Here is an 11,477-nt window from a genome sequence, read left to right on the forward strand (position 1 = left end):
ATATATATATTAAGAAAATTAAATTAGAAGTAGATACAAGTCGGATCTGAATATCCTGCCTCTCAAAAATCAAAACATTTGGATCCAGATCTGGAAGTTTCATATATTCTCATTTGGATCAGATTGTCTTAGATCTCAAACAAAAGTTTTCCACTACTAAAGATGAAATCAAATTATCTGTCTAATGAGTTTTTTTTTTGGAAGATGCTTTATATATAACTTAGATACATTATTTTATCTTTTCATTGAATATTCATGAGTCAAAACATAAACATCAAGCTATCAACCTAATCATAAGATAATCAAAGAGTATACAATAATTAAAAAAAAAACCAAAAAGCTATGAAAATAATTAAAAAATCAATTAAATTGTTTAAATGTAAAAGATCTTACACTATGTCTTATCAGCACATACCTTCTGCAAAAGAATCGAATCGGATTCGTGGTTTCTTCGTTGATGCGTTCATCCCAAACTTTTTAAGGATTTGAAAGAACTAAATCGGATTCGTAGTTTCTTCGTTGATGCGTTCATCTCAAACTTCTTAAGGATTTGTTTTTGCTATGTTTGTAAGAAAAAAAAAATATAGAGCGGCGGATATGATAAACACATAAAAGCCTGGGAACTGGATCCTTTTATAGAACCAATGTTTTAACCTAGGTTACTTTAAAATGGAAACATGCTAAACGACGTCGAATGGATTAGTATTTACACGACATCGTTTCGCATGCTCCAATTTTGTGTTGCCGAGATTGACTAGTTCTAGAAAAAGATCTAGACGATGTCGTATACCAATTTTTTAGTAATTCACAAATATTTTGTATAGTTTTTCACTAAATTTTCTTTTTTTTATTCTTTTTTTTTTAACTCTGGATGATTCAATATCAAATAAGAAAGATGGGGTACAAAATTCGAAATCATAAAACAAAGAAGCAAAACAAAATTAGCCACCATGCCTTTTATCCCTTGCGATACGATCTTGTAACCAAGATGGACCTCCGAGAGCCATGTAAGAAGTGAGCCGACCATCACGTGTAACACTACAAGCAATATCCCTAGCCAACAAGTTAGCTTTCGATGAAGATAGGTGTAAAGAAACCTTTCGCATCATCCGTATTGCTTGATTAATTTTAGATAGGTGGGCACGGTACTTAGGCCATTGAGATGGATTAGAAATAGCTTCCCAAGCGGCATTACAATCCAACCAGACCTCACAAATGTCAAAGTGCATATCATGTAGACTTGAGAGACTCCAAAAAATGCATCGCAATTCAGCTGCAAGTCTATTAGTGCATGGAAGAAACGCGTCTCTCCCGTGAAATAAGACATCTCCTAAATGGTTGCGTAACACCTAGGCTCCACCACAAAAAGAAGAGTCATTAATCCAAGAAGAATGGATGTTACACTTGAAAGTACCCACAGCCGGAGGTAACCAAGACCTACCCGTAGCTCCAAGAACTCTCATTTCCGCTCTAGATTCCAAATCACGATTTTCTTGTTGTGCACACCATTCCTCCATATCCTTAACAGCTGTGGCGAAAATGATGTGTGGATTGAAAGCTTGTTGAGAGAACACTAGACCATTTCGAGCTTTCCAAATTCCCCATAGAAGCCATGGTATTACGGTTCTTATATGTGATGCAATCTCCGGACGTACCAACAAAGACAAAACAACCTCTATGTTTTCCGAAATAACCGATGAGAAACCATGAGGCGGTAAAGGGAGACCACACACAGTCCATACCTGCAGAGCCATATCGCACTCAAAAAGAACATGCGAAATAGTCTCCTCCTCCCTCTTACACACATGACAAAGAGGATTAACACTTAAACCATGTCTTCGAAGACATTCACCAACCGCCAAAGCACCCGATAATACACGCCATAAGAATAACTTGATTTTTGGGGCTGTCTTTAAGTTCTACACTTTCTCCTTGAGAGTGTTCAACTGTTGATTACTCTCTGTAATCAATTCCAAACCGTCACTAGCATGAGAGATAAGCCAATATCCACTTTTCACCGAGTAGTTCCCGTCTTTTGTGAGAGCCCACACCACTCTATCATGAAGCTCAAATGACGGGGGAAAGGAGCTTATCTTCGTAATATCACAAGGTAAAAAATGCTCTTGAAGAATACTTGTATCCCATTCTCCTTGTGAAGTAATCAGATCGGCCACTTTCATGTTTAAATTCATCCTTGATTCTTTGTTATACGGTCTTCTTGGAACATCATCAAGAACCCACTTATCTAACCAAACTGAAGTATTAGCTCCATTACCAATAGACTTCATGAGGCCTTTCTCCAGTAGTTCACGTCCAAAGATGATACTACGCCAAGCGTACGACGGTCTATAACCAACTTTGGCTTCAAGAAATGGGTTAACCGGAAAATACTTCGCCTTATACACCCTTGAAAACAAAGAATCCGGGAAATGTATTAAACACCAAGCTTGTTTAGCAAGAAGAGCTTGATTGAACTGACCAATATCTCGAAATCCCAGTCCACCCCGAGGTTTAGATTTACAAAGTTTCTCCCAAGAGACCCAATGCATCTTATGCTTATCTTCAGTCGCATTCCACCAAAAACTAGACATAACACTATTTATCTTCTTGCATTGGTGTTTAGATAAACGGAAGCAAGACATTGCATATACCGGAAGTTCCATACCACCAAGCGATAACGTCTTCTCATACCACCCACTTAGTCTTGTCTTCAAACGATCGGTAATATAGCTCAAGAGCTCAGCTTTCGAACCACTAAAACATTCAGGTAACCCCAAATATTTTCCACCACCTCCCTCTTGAGTGATACCCGACAACAAGCTAATTAACCTTTTCATAATCGGATCCATCTTCTTACTAAATGTTAAGGATGATTTCTGAAAATTTATCTCTTGCCCCGAAGCTCTCCCATAGAGCTGTAAACAATGAAGAAAATCCGAGCATTCATAGAGTAGCTCTACAAAGAAACAAACTATCATCCGCAAAAAGAAGGTGTTGAACCGAAGGGCACTCCGCAGCTAACCGCATTCCCGTTAATATCCCTGAAGTCTCAGCCCTATTCATTATATGCACCAAAGCCTCAGCACATAAGATAAAGAGAAAGGGTGATAGCGGATCACCTTGACGGATACCCCGTTCTGGTTTGAAAAAACCATATGAGGAGCCATTAATGAGAACCGAGTAAGAGACCGATCGCACACAACTCATAATCCATGTGACCCATTTGATATCAAAACCCAACCAGATTAGTAATTCTTCGAGGAAGTCCCATTCCACTCTATCATAAGCTTTGGACATATCAGTTTTGATAGCCATAAAATCTTCATCACACCTTGGATTCGTCTTCCTCGACGAGACATATTCTCATTAGAGAAACGGGTGAACAAAGGCCGATGGTCTGATCCTAGCCGCTCAAGATACTCTGTTTTTACTCGAGGAAATAGTTGGAACCAAGCCTCATTTCCTAATGCCCTATCCAAGCGGCATTGTATCCAAATCTTGTTACGCTCTCCAGCCCATGAAAATTTATTACCAATACTTGGGACCTCCCGTAGACGGCAATCACTTATCATATTCCGAAAAGGATAGAAAGTAGATTCCGCCCGTGCTGGCCCACCAAGTTTCTCGGAGTTATCCGTGAGTTCATTTAAATCACCAATAACGAACCATGGCTCATATCTGGAGACACCAATGTCAATTAATAGATTCCAAACAGCTTGTCGTAAATGTGAAACCGGATCTCCATAAACACATGATATAAAGAACATAAGAGATCCAAGCTTAACTTTTACATCAATTATTCTTGTATTAGCAAATAAAACTTCAACTTCATAAGATGCCTTCCAAAACAATGCTAACCCTCCACTTAGCCCCACTGGATCCAAAATGTAAGCATGATCATAGCCAAGAGAGCGTTGCAAATTAAACACAAAACTACTGGAGTTTTTTGTCTCCAGGAGGAACAAAAAATCCGGGAAATGCTGATGCCTCATTTCCTTCAAAATTGGAATTGTCAAGCTGTTCCCCCAACCCTTGACAATTCCAGCTCATGAAACTCATACTTGCTTCGGCGGTTCCTCATTCGGAACCACCTCATTAAAGTTATGTTTTGCCACTTTAGCCGTCCAAATAGGTTCATGAACCGCCTTTCTTTTCGATGACACACTCGTATCCTCTCCTTCATTTGGACCTCTCTGTTTTCCCCCTAAATCCGCTTGCAAAGCTTGTGCTTTTCTTTTCCATTGGTTTGGTCGTCTCCTCTTTGTTATCTTAGCCGACTTGGTTCCGGTAGAACCAGCTGAATAGCTGGCTTTAAAACCCGTAAAACCAAGGCCTTGTTGTGAAGCTGTCGCATAAGTAGCCGACCTAGACTCCACTGGTTGTGAGAGGCGAGACATGGCCTTCCTTTGAGCCACAGCTGCGGTAACACGGTCATCCGCGATCTCTAGGCTTGTACCCACACCTTCAAAGTTAAACACGAGACCTTTTCCTTTATTCACGTCTGTTGTGAACTTTGCAGGAGCCTCCAAACGAAGCATCGACTTTTGCCCTTGCAAGTGATCACCTTCAAGATCCCAAACTGACTTGCGCACCCTAGCAATATGAATTTTCTTCAGCTTAGGATCAGCGACCGATAAGTATTGCCGCATCTCATCAAGGACTTCTTTTGCAATCTTTGGTTTGCCGGTTGCAAAATCAATCCCCACGTCTTCATTTGTTAAAACACCGAAAAGCGGATCATCCTCACTAATCTGAGGTAGAAGTCTCGCCGGAATCATAGCAGCTTTTTTAACCCCACCCGTAGCAATCTCTTGCCGGTTCAAAGGGTTAAAAGGAAAGTGATCTTTGTCGTGTGTAAGACGTTGACACTGATAACACCGCCTTCTAATCCGCTCATACTCGATATTAATAGTCACCATCTCTCCTGTTGAAGTTTGAAGCAACCTCGAGTTCTTTAAAGGACGACTCACATCAAAAAGAACCCTAACCCTCACGTAACCTTTACTTTGTGGCTTTAGTGGGTCAAAAGCCACATCCGTTACAGTCTCAATATGCTCAGCAATTTCATGTATTGTATCCTTAGTATCATGGTTCACCGGAATATTACGTAAGCAGATCCAAATGGGTAGTCTCTTGAGATAATCCTCCGGTGGCTTCTCCACCCATCTCTCTAAGGTCATACTCTAATCGTTAAACGCCCATGCTCCAGCTTCCAACACAGTCTTCATCTCTCTCTCCGAATCGAAAATGAATTGAAAACGATCCTTTTGGAGATCAATACCTCTTGTTCTGTTGTAAACACGCCATATACGCGACATCTCATGTATTGCGTTCGACATTTTCTGATTCTCCGGACACAACAACCGTCCAATAATGCTCGGTTCATTCCTCTCACACGAGCTGAACTTTGATAAGTTCTTCAGCACAATTGGTTCGTCCTCCTCCAATGACATCTCCTTAGTGCCTTATCCAGTGCAAACTCCATACTCTTTCGTGAAAACTTTCTCCAAACACCAAAAACTTCACAACGACTTCCACGTACAGTCTTACTAACACTGGCGATACACACTGCAACCCGGTAAACCAAGCTCACTCGCTAGAAGAACACCTCTAGATGAGAAAATTTTAAACCCTAATCGCCCCAAACCCTAGGCGCCGCAGAAAAAAACGTCGTGATAGTGAGTCTTTCTATTTTATTTTTATTTTTTTTGTTTTATTCAGTCACAAATTATTAATTTTAGAAGACAAAGAAAATTTAGAAGATGGGATGCCACGTCCTTTGAATCAGATTATGGAGGGACCTTCGGTTAGCTATCCTAATTATGCTTGTTTTGTGGATGGTTCATGGAAAGAGGGAGATAATTTTGCAGGGATAGGTTGGTATTGTACGATGACGAACGATGTCCCCACTATGGGCGTTGCAAACCTTAGAAGGAGTCTCTCGCCACTACACTCAGAAGTCGAAGCACTAGTGTGGGCCATGAAGTGTATGATCAAAGCAGGGAGACGCGAAGTGACGTTCATTACAGACTGTTCAGATTTGGTGGAGATGGTGTCTTCCCCAGCAGAATGGCCAGCGTTTGTCAACTACTTAGAGGAGATTAAAGCAGATAGGGAAGTACATTTTCTATCTTTTTCTCTAGTTAAAGTTCCTCGTAGTTCTAATCTTAAAGCGTATATGTTAGCACGTACTCTACGTGCTGAGCCGCTAATTTGTTTGTATGTAAACAAAATCCCCAACTCTGGGTCCTATGAGCCTCTATATTATTGCTGTTGACAAAAAAAAAACAAAAAAAACAAAAAAAAAAAATTAGAAAAAAAGAAAAAGAAAATGGCAATGTGATTGATTTCTCCCACTCGCTTTCGTCGGTGAAGAAACCAAAAAAACACTAACTTCGCCGCAAAGCTCACACCTTTTGATCGATCTTGATTCTGGGTTTCTCCTAAATTGGTATCGAATTCGATTCAATTGCTTCAGGATCTCTCAACCCACAAGAACCAATCATGTTTTCGTTATCCTCTTCTTCGTTGCTTCATCCGAGTTTACACTGCCATGGTTCTTCTTCTGGTCGGTCCATCGCTGTACCAAGAAGGAGTCTTATCTCGTTTCGTCGGAGAGTCTCTTGCTGTTGCATAGCTCCACCTCAGAATTTGGACAATGATGCCACTAAATTCGATGTAATGATCTTTTTAGCTCCTTGAATCTGCATTTTTGGTTGGAACTTGGGTCTTGTCTAATGTTTGAGAATGTGATGATAACTGCAGAGTCTTTCTAAGTCAGGAGGAGGTATGAGTAAACAACGAGAGCCTGAGAATGATTCTGATGTTCTTATTGAATGTCGAGATGTGTACAAATCGTTTGGGGAGAAACATATCTTGAAAGGTGTTAGCTTTAAGGTAATTTTGTTTTGTCATTTCTACATTGAGCATACTACACATTCTTAGAATGGTGTTACTGATCTTGCAAGGTGTTAGCTTTAGGCTTCTGAGCGTCTTTGTTGTTAGTCTAGACTATCTTAGTAGTTTTCTTTGATACTCTTTTGCTCTATGGATCCTATTGAAGAACCTTTTGCGATAAGAGTGTACTGCTTTGGCTATTTGTAGCATGTAATTGATTTTAAATAAGCTGTTTTATCATATCTTGAACTCTTGAAAAGAACTCCAGTGTATGTTTACTACAGTGTTATCTTTTCTCTTACTTGTTTTGGATCTTCAGATTTTGAAAGTCACACAAACTCACCACATTCTAATCAATGTTTTGTGTATGCAGATTAGACATGGCGAAGCTGTTGGGGTGATCGGTCCTTCTGGGACTGGGAAATCAACCATTTTAAAGATCATGGCTGGTCTTCTTGCTCCAGACAAGGTCTGCAACTGGATCTACTATATCTGGCAGATCATAACCTTCAGATTATGGATTGTGTTTGATGCTTGGTATGCAGGGAGAAGTTTATATACGAGGAAAAAAACGAGCTGGTTTGATAAGTGATGAGGAAATATCAGGACTTCGTATTGGCCTGGTAACTGTTGTTCTGAGATATAATTCTCATTTGTGTGGATTTTTTGTCACGAGTTTGTATATAAATGGCATTTTCTATCTGACAGGTATTTCAGAGTGCAGCTCTCTTTGATTCGCTATCAGTTCGTGAGAATGTTGGTTTTCTACTGTAAGATGCTTTACTTGCCTACATAACCTCATTTTTAGACAGAATATTGCTGGTGCTCTTTTTTTCCAGACATATTTTGATTAAACTTGTCTATGGTAACTGATCACAGTTATGAAAGATCAAAAATGCCGGAGAAACAAATATCTGAGCTTGTGACACAAACCTTAGCAGCTGTTGGGTTGAAGGTATCTTAATTCAGTACAACTTTCATAACATAGGATAGTTAAGTACCTTGTGAATAGTACACATCCAGCTTATTATTGTTTTTGTTTCTAATAAGACCAGGGGGTTGAGAATAGATTACCTTCTGAGCTATCTGGTGGAATGAAGAAAAGGGTTGCTTTAGCTCGTTCACTAATTTTTGATACAACGAAAAAGGTTATAGAGCCGGAGGTAATCCAAAGATCTACTCAAGTTCATGTATGGTGTTTCTTCTTTAGAGGCTTGACTCCTGCATCTCATAGTTCATGATGAAAGTTTAATTTACATGGGAGAAAGTTAAGAATTAATTTTTGGGTTTTGAAGTTAGTTTTATCATACACTGCCTTTTCTTAGGTGCTCTTGTACGACGAGCCAACTGCTGGACTCGATCCAATTGCATCAACTGTAGTTGAAGATCTTATACGGTCTGTCCACATGACGGATGAGGATGCAGTTGGAAAACCTGGAAAAATTGCGTCTTATCTGGTTGTAACTCATCAACATAGCACCATTCAAAGAGCTGTAGACAGGTTCTGATTTCATTTCATATTACAAGATATGGTTTTTGCAGCTTTTGCTTCATCTCTTAAGAAAGTTGTGTTTCTTCTTCTATTCAGGTTATTGTTTCTGTATGAAGGAAAGATAGTTTGGCAAGGAATGACACATGAATTTACAACCTCAACTAATCCAATAGTTCAACAGGTTCCTTCTTTTCACATGTTCACATCTAATATCATCGTGGACGTACTTGGATTGCAGCTTGAGTCATTCATTTTTGTTTTGTATCTTTCAGTTTGCTACAGGCAGCCTCAATGGACCAATCAGATACTAGGGGACGCAATCAAAGGATTGGCGAGACATGGTTGACATACAACATATGAGTACATTGTCTGGATTCTGCAAATATACCTCTGGCTTCCATTAAGATTTGCAAATAGTTGACAAGATACTTCAGTTCTTCTGGAACAAAGCTTACTTTATCTTAGAAGCATAGATCAGGAAAGCATTGTAAGTTGTGAGATTGAACTATAATGCATAAATGAGAATTGGGTTCAAACAAAACTGAGACTTGTGAATCTCTAAAACAGTAGTAACAAGTGTATATATATACACAAACATAACTCAATCTAGTAGAAGAAACAGATCCTTTATTCAACTCCCCAACTTGAAAGCATCAACAAAGAGACCTAAGCAAACACCAGCTTTCCAGAAATTCATAAACACAACAAAAGACTGCAACTTCCCTGAGAACATTGAAGAAGAAGGTCTCTTATACATAAGCATACCGATTCCTTCGATCGCAGCCACGACAATTCCCGCAACAAGCACATCCCAATCACCAGTCTGTCCAAGAATCGTTGCCAATGCATTGGCAGTGTAGAAACCAAGAAGCAGCAAAAAGATCTTCATTGGGAAGTTTTTTCTTGCAGAGTTTATCTTCCCAAGTAACAGTTTCCCTCCTGCAATCGCAATTCGACCTAATCGAGTGGTACCAAGACCGCTTCTGTCTTGTCCTCCTATACCATTATCATCCCCAGGAACAGAAGAACCTGTGTCCAACGCAAACGCTATTTTCCGGTTTGGTCTTGTCATCTGCAAACTATTGAACAAAAGGAAGAAACTTTTCAGTAATCAGACCAATGATTACGCCAAAATTCAATAGCAGAGCAATGTTGAACCAATGATGATGATAATGCACAAACGCAAACGCAAACGCAAAACGCTACCTTTTTAAGGGATAAGGGAATGAAGAGAGACTAATGGACGAAGCTCTTCTTCGTCTATGGAAGACGTTTATCATAAAGGAGAGACCTTTTTCAATTTCCGGAATTGGGGAGACGCGTGAAGCTTGAATTTGACAAGCCATTAGACCAAGTGACAAAACTCGATTGAACAAAAAAGGAAAAAGGAAGAAGCTTGAGTCGATTGAAACAATGGAGATCGGAGAAGATGAGTGAGATTTGAGAGACTCTCGACGCAACAGTGATGAACATTACAAAAGCCTTTTTTTTTTTTTTTTTCATCCACTTATGTTGACTTTCTTTTAACCCTTTTACTCCATAACTTTTACAGTTTTGAATTTTTTTCTTACAAAATTTAGTAAAAGTTATATCTTAAAGAATTGTGGATTGGTTGTATGAAGAAAAATGTGAGAATTATGTGAGTACCGTGAGGCTTATTTTGATGAGAGTTTAATAAACTCTCTAAAAGTTATATCTTAAGGAATTGTGGATTGGTTGTATGGAGAAAAATGTGAGGATTATGTGAGTACCGTGAGGCTTATTTTGATGAGAGTTTAATAAACTCTCTAAAAGTTATATCTTAAGGAATTGTGGATTGGTTGTATGGAGAAAAATGTGAGGATTATGTGAGTACCGTGAGGCTTATTTTGATGAGAGTTTAATAAACTCTCCAAAAGTTATATCTTAAGGAATTGTGGATTGTTTGTATGGAGAAAAATGTGAGGATTATATGAGTACCGTGAGGCTTATTTTGATGAGAGTTTAAGAAACTCTCCAATTAGTTACTTGATATTTCACTTCATGTCTCTACTAGCTACTACTATCACCACTACTTGGCTCTCCTAAAAGTCCGACTTGAGTATCTTCTGATTCGTATCATTATTTGAAGATCTGTTGTGAAGATTTCTTTCGTCTTCTTTTCCTTGGAACTTCTTCTTTATTAGAATCGAGTCTCTATGGTCAAGCTTCACAAATAGGTGTTGGTCAAGTTTCTATGGACTAATTACTATGGATACATCATTTTTTATTTTAACATGGATTCAATTTTTTTTGTCAACCAAACTTATATTAAAATGATACTCTCTTATTTGTAATCCAAGTAGGAGTAAAAAAATTTACACAAAAGAAATTTGAAAAAGCAAAGATCTTACTCTCATAACACCTCACAGCACAGATTTCATTTCCTCTAGCCTAGAACCACCAAGAACAGCCACCAAACACCACCAAAAAGCCTCACAAAACCCTCATAAAACTTTAGAAACTTTGAAAACACTTCACTTTCTCTGAAATGTTAAAAAGCGGATGAAAAGAACAAAACTCGACTTCTCTTCCATTTAAAACATGATCTAGGGTTAGCCAACCCGATCCCAATCAATTTCACAATTAAAATAAAACCGGATTAACCAAAAAAATGTTGGTGTCGATCGACACCACCCGTTTTCGAACACGGGTGTTACATTAAATCTCTCCGCAAACCGGGATCTGCACAATCTGTTTCGATTACCTGGCAATATTTCCTTCTTGTAAGGATAGTCTTCACACTCGAAAGTAGAGCTTCCATTTCTGCATGTAAAGGAGAAGGGCTTCTTCAGAGGCATTTGCCACCTATTAAAATTGAGCATCTCCTCTAAAACACCACCATCCTAGGACCCTAAAGGAATCCAAAATTTTCCACGAACCATTGAGCCGTGGGCTCTGTATAATTATTTTCTTCCTCTAAAATGGCTTATGCTTCTTCCCATGGCAACATGAATGTAATTTTTGATGTAAGAAATTAAAAAAATGGTTTCATGTGTTCAAGATTTCTTGAATGGTTTATAGTTTAGAATTTAGTGTTTAAGGTTAGGATTTGAGGTTTTGGGTTTAG

General features: G+C 38.8%; 4 protein-coding genes and 1 long non-coding RNA gene across 6 annotated transcripts in view; 1 reads left to right on the forward strand and 4 right to left on the reverse strand.

Moving 5' to 3' along the window:
• Positions 1–582, reverse strand: part of LOC111831842 — a 9,805-nt gene extending 9,223 nt beyond the window's left edge. The window contains exon 1 of the long non-coding RNA XR_002834928.1: positions 416–582. This is a non-coding gene — a long non-coding RNA (uncharacterized LOC111831842). The remainder of the gene's footprint in view (positions 1–415) is intronic.
• A 767-nt stretch (positions 583–1,349) lies between these two features.
• On the reverse strand, positions 1,350–3,315 carry LOC111832150. The gene is made up of 3 exons (XM_023788488.1): positions 3,001–3,315; positions 1,926–2,915; positions 1,350–1,742 (listed from the first exon to the last, which is right to left on the reverse strand). The coding sequence occupies exons 1-3, from the start codon at positions 3,313–3,315 to the stop codon at positions 1,350–1,352; spliced, it is 1,698 nt and encodes a 565-aa protein (XP_023644256.1).
• Positions 3,316–4,055: 740 nt separating this feature from the next.
• LOC111832151 lies at positions 4,056–5,180 on the reverse strand. Its single transcript, XM_023788489.1, has one exon. It carries the CDS (start codon positions 5,178–5,180, stop codon positions 4,056–4,058), a length of 1,125 nt encoding a protein of 374 aa, XP_023644257.1.
• A 1,130-nt stretch (positions 5,181–6,310) lies between these two features.
• Positions 6,311–8,930, forward strand: LOC17894894 (protein TRIGALACTOSYLDIACYLGLYCEROL 3, chloroplastic). Of its 2 annotated transcripts, none has more exons than XM_023788268.1 (10): positions 6,311–6,678; positions 6,766–6,897; positions 7,271–7,366; positions 7,443–7,520; positions 7,606–7,667; positions 7,777–7,852; positions 7,953–8,087; positions 8,223–8,398; positions 8,486–8,570; positions 8,662–8,930. In XM_023788268.1, exons 1-10 carry the CDS (start codon positions 6,505–6,507, stop codon positions 8,698–8,700), a joined length of 1,053 nt encoding a protein of 350 aa, XP_023644036.1. In that variant the 5' UTR covers positions 6,311–6,504; the 3' UTR covers positions 8,701–8,930. The 2 variants fall into 2 exon arrangements, with proteins under 2 accessions (XP_023644036.1, XP_006300535.1); XM_006300473.2 differs by having other exon boundaries at positions 6,313–6,678; positions 7,953–8,060.
• A 69-nt stretch (positions 8,931–8,999) lies between these two features.
• LOC17895529 (ycf20-like protein) lies at positions 9,000–9,985 on the reverse strand. Its single transcript, XM_006301911.2, has 2 exons — positions 9,596–9,985; positions 9,000–9,468 (listed from the first exon to the last, which is right to left on the reverse strand). The coding sequence occupies exons 1-2, from the start codon at positions 9,733–9,735 to the stop codon at positions 9,021–9,023; spliced, it is 588 nt and encodes a 195-aa protein (XP_006301973.1). The 5' UTR covers positions 9,736–9,985; the 3' UTR covers positions 9,000–9,020.
• Between the last annotated feature and the right edge of the window lie 1,492 nt (positions 9,986–11,477).

The sequence above is a fragment of the Capsella rubella genome, unplaced genomic scaffold (assembly GCF_000375325.1).
Source record: "Capsella rubella cultivar Monte Gargano unplaced genomic scaffold, Caprub1_0 scaffold_2, whole genome shotgun sequence".
Taxonomy (NCBI): Eukaryota; Viridiplantae; Streptophyta; class Magnoliopsida; order Brassicales; family Brassicaceae; genus Capsella; species Capsella rubella.

What these genes read in the sequence shown, in the direction of transcription:
- LOC17895529 (XM_006301911.2), bottom strand. Translation starts at nt 9,735, where the DNA reads ATGGCTTGTCAAATTCAAGCTTCACGCGTCTCCCCAATTCCGGAAATT. An exon ending in TTCCCTTATCCCTTAAAAAG is followed by an intron (nt 9,469 to 9,595) that starts GTAGCGTTTTGC and finishes TTTGTTCAATAG; the next exon opens with TTTGCAGATGACAAGACCAA.
- LOC111832150 (XM_023788488.1), bottom strand. Translation starts at nt 3,315, where the DNA reads ATGGCTATCAAAACTGATATGTCCAAAGCTTATGATAGAGTGGAATGG. An exon ending in TAGCTGCGGAGTGCCCTTCG is followed by an intron (nt 2,916 to 3,000) that starts GTTCAACACCTT and finishes CATTGTTTACAG; the next exon opens with CTCTATGGGAGAGCTTCGGG. An exon ending in TGAACACTCTCAAGGAGAAA is followed by an intron (nt 1,743 to 1,925) that starts GTGTAGAACTTA and finishes ATGGCTCTGCAG; the next exon opens with GTATGGACTGTGTGTGGTCT.
- LOC111832151 (XM_023788489.1), bottom strand. Translation starts at nt 5,180, where the DNA reads ATGACCTTAGAGAGATGGGTGGAGAAGCCACCGGAGGATTATCTCAAG.
- LOC17894894 (XM_023788268.1), top strand. Translation starts at nt 6,505, where the DNA reads ATGTTTTCGTTATCCTCTTCTTCGTTGCTTCATCCGAGTTTACACTGC. An exon ending in GTCTTCTTGCTCCAGACAAG is followed by an intron (nt 7,367 to 7,442) that starts GTCTGCAACTGG and finishes CTTGGTATGCAG; the next exon opens with GGAGAAGTTTATATACGAGG. An exon ending in CTAATCCAATAGTTCAACAG is followed by an intron (nt 8,571 to 8,661) that starts GTTCCTTCTTTT and finishes TGTATCTTTCAG; the next exon opens with TTTGCTACAGGCAGCCTCAA.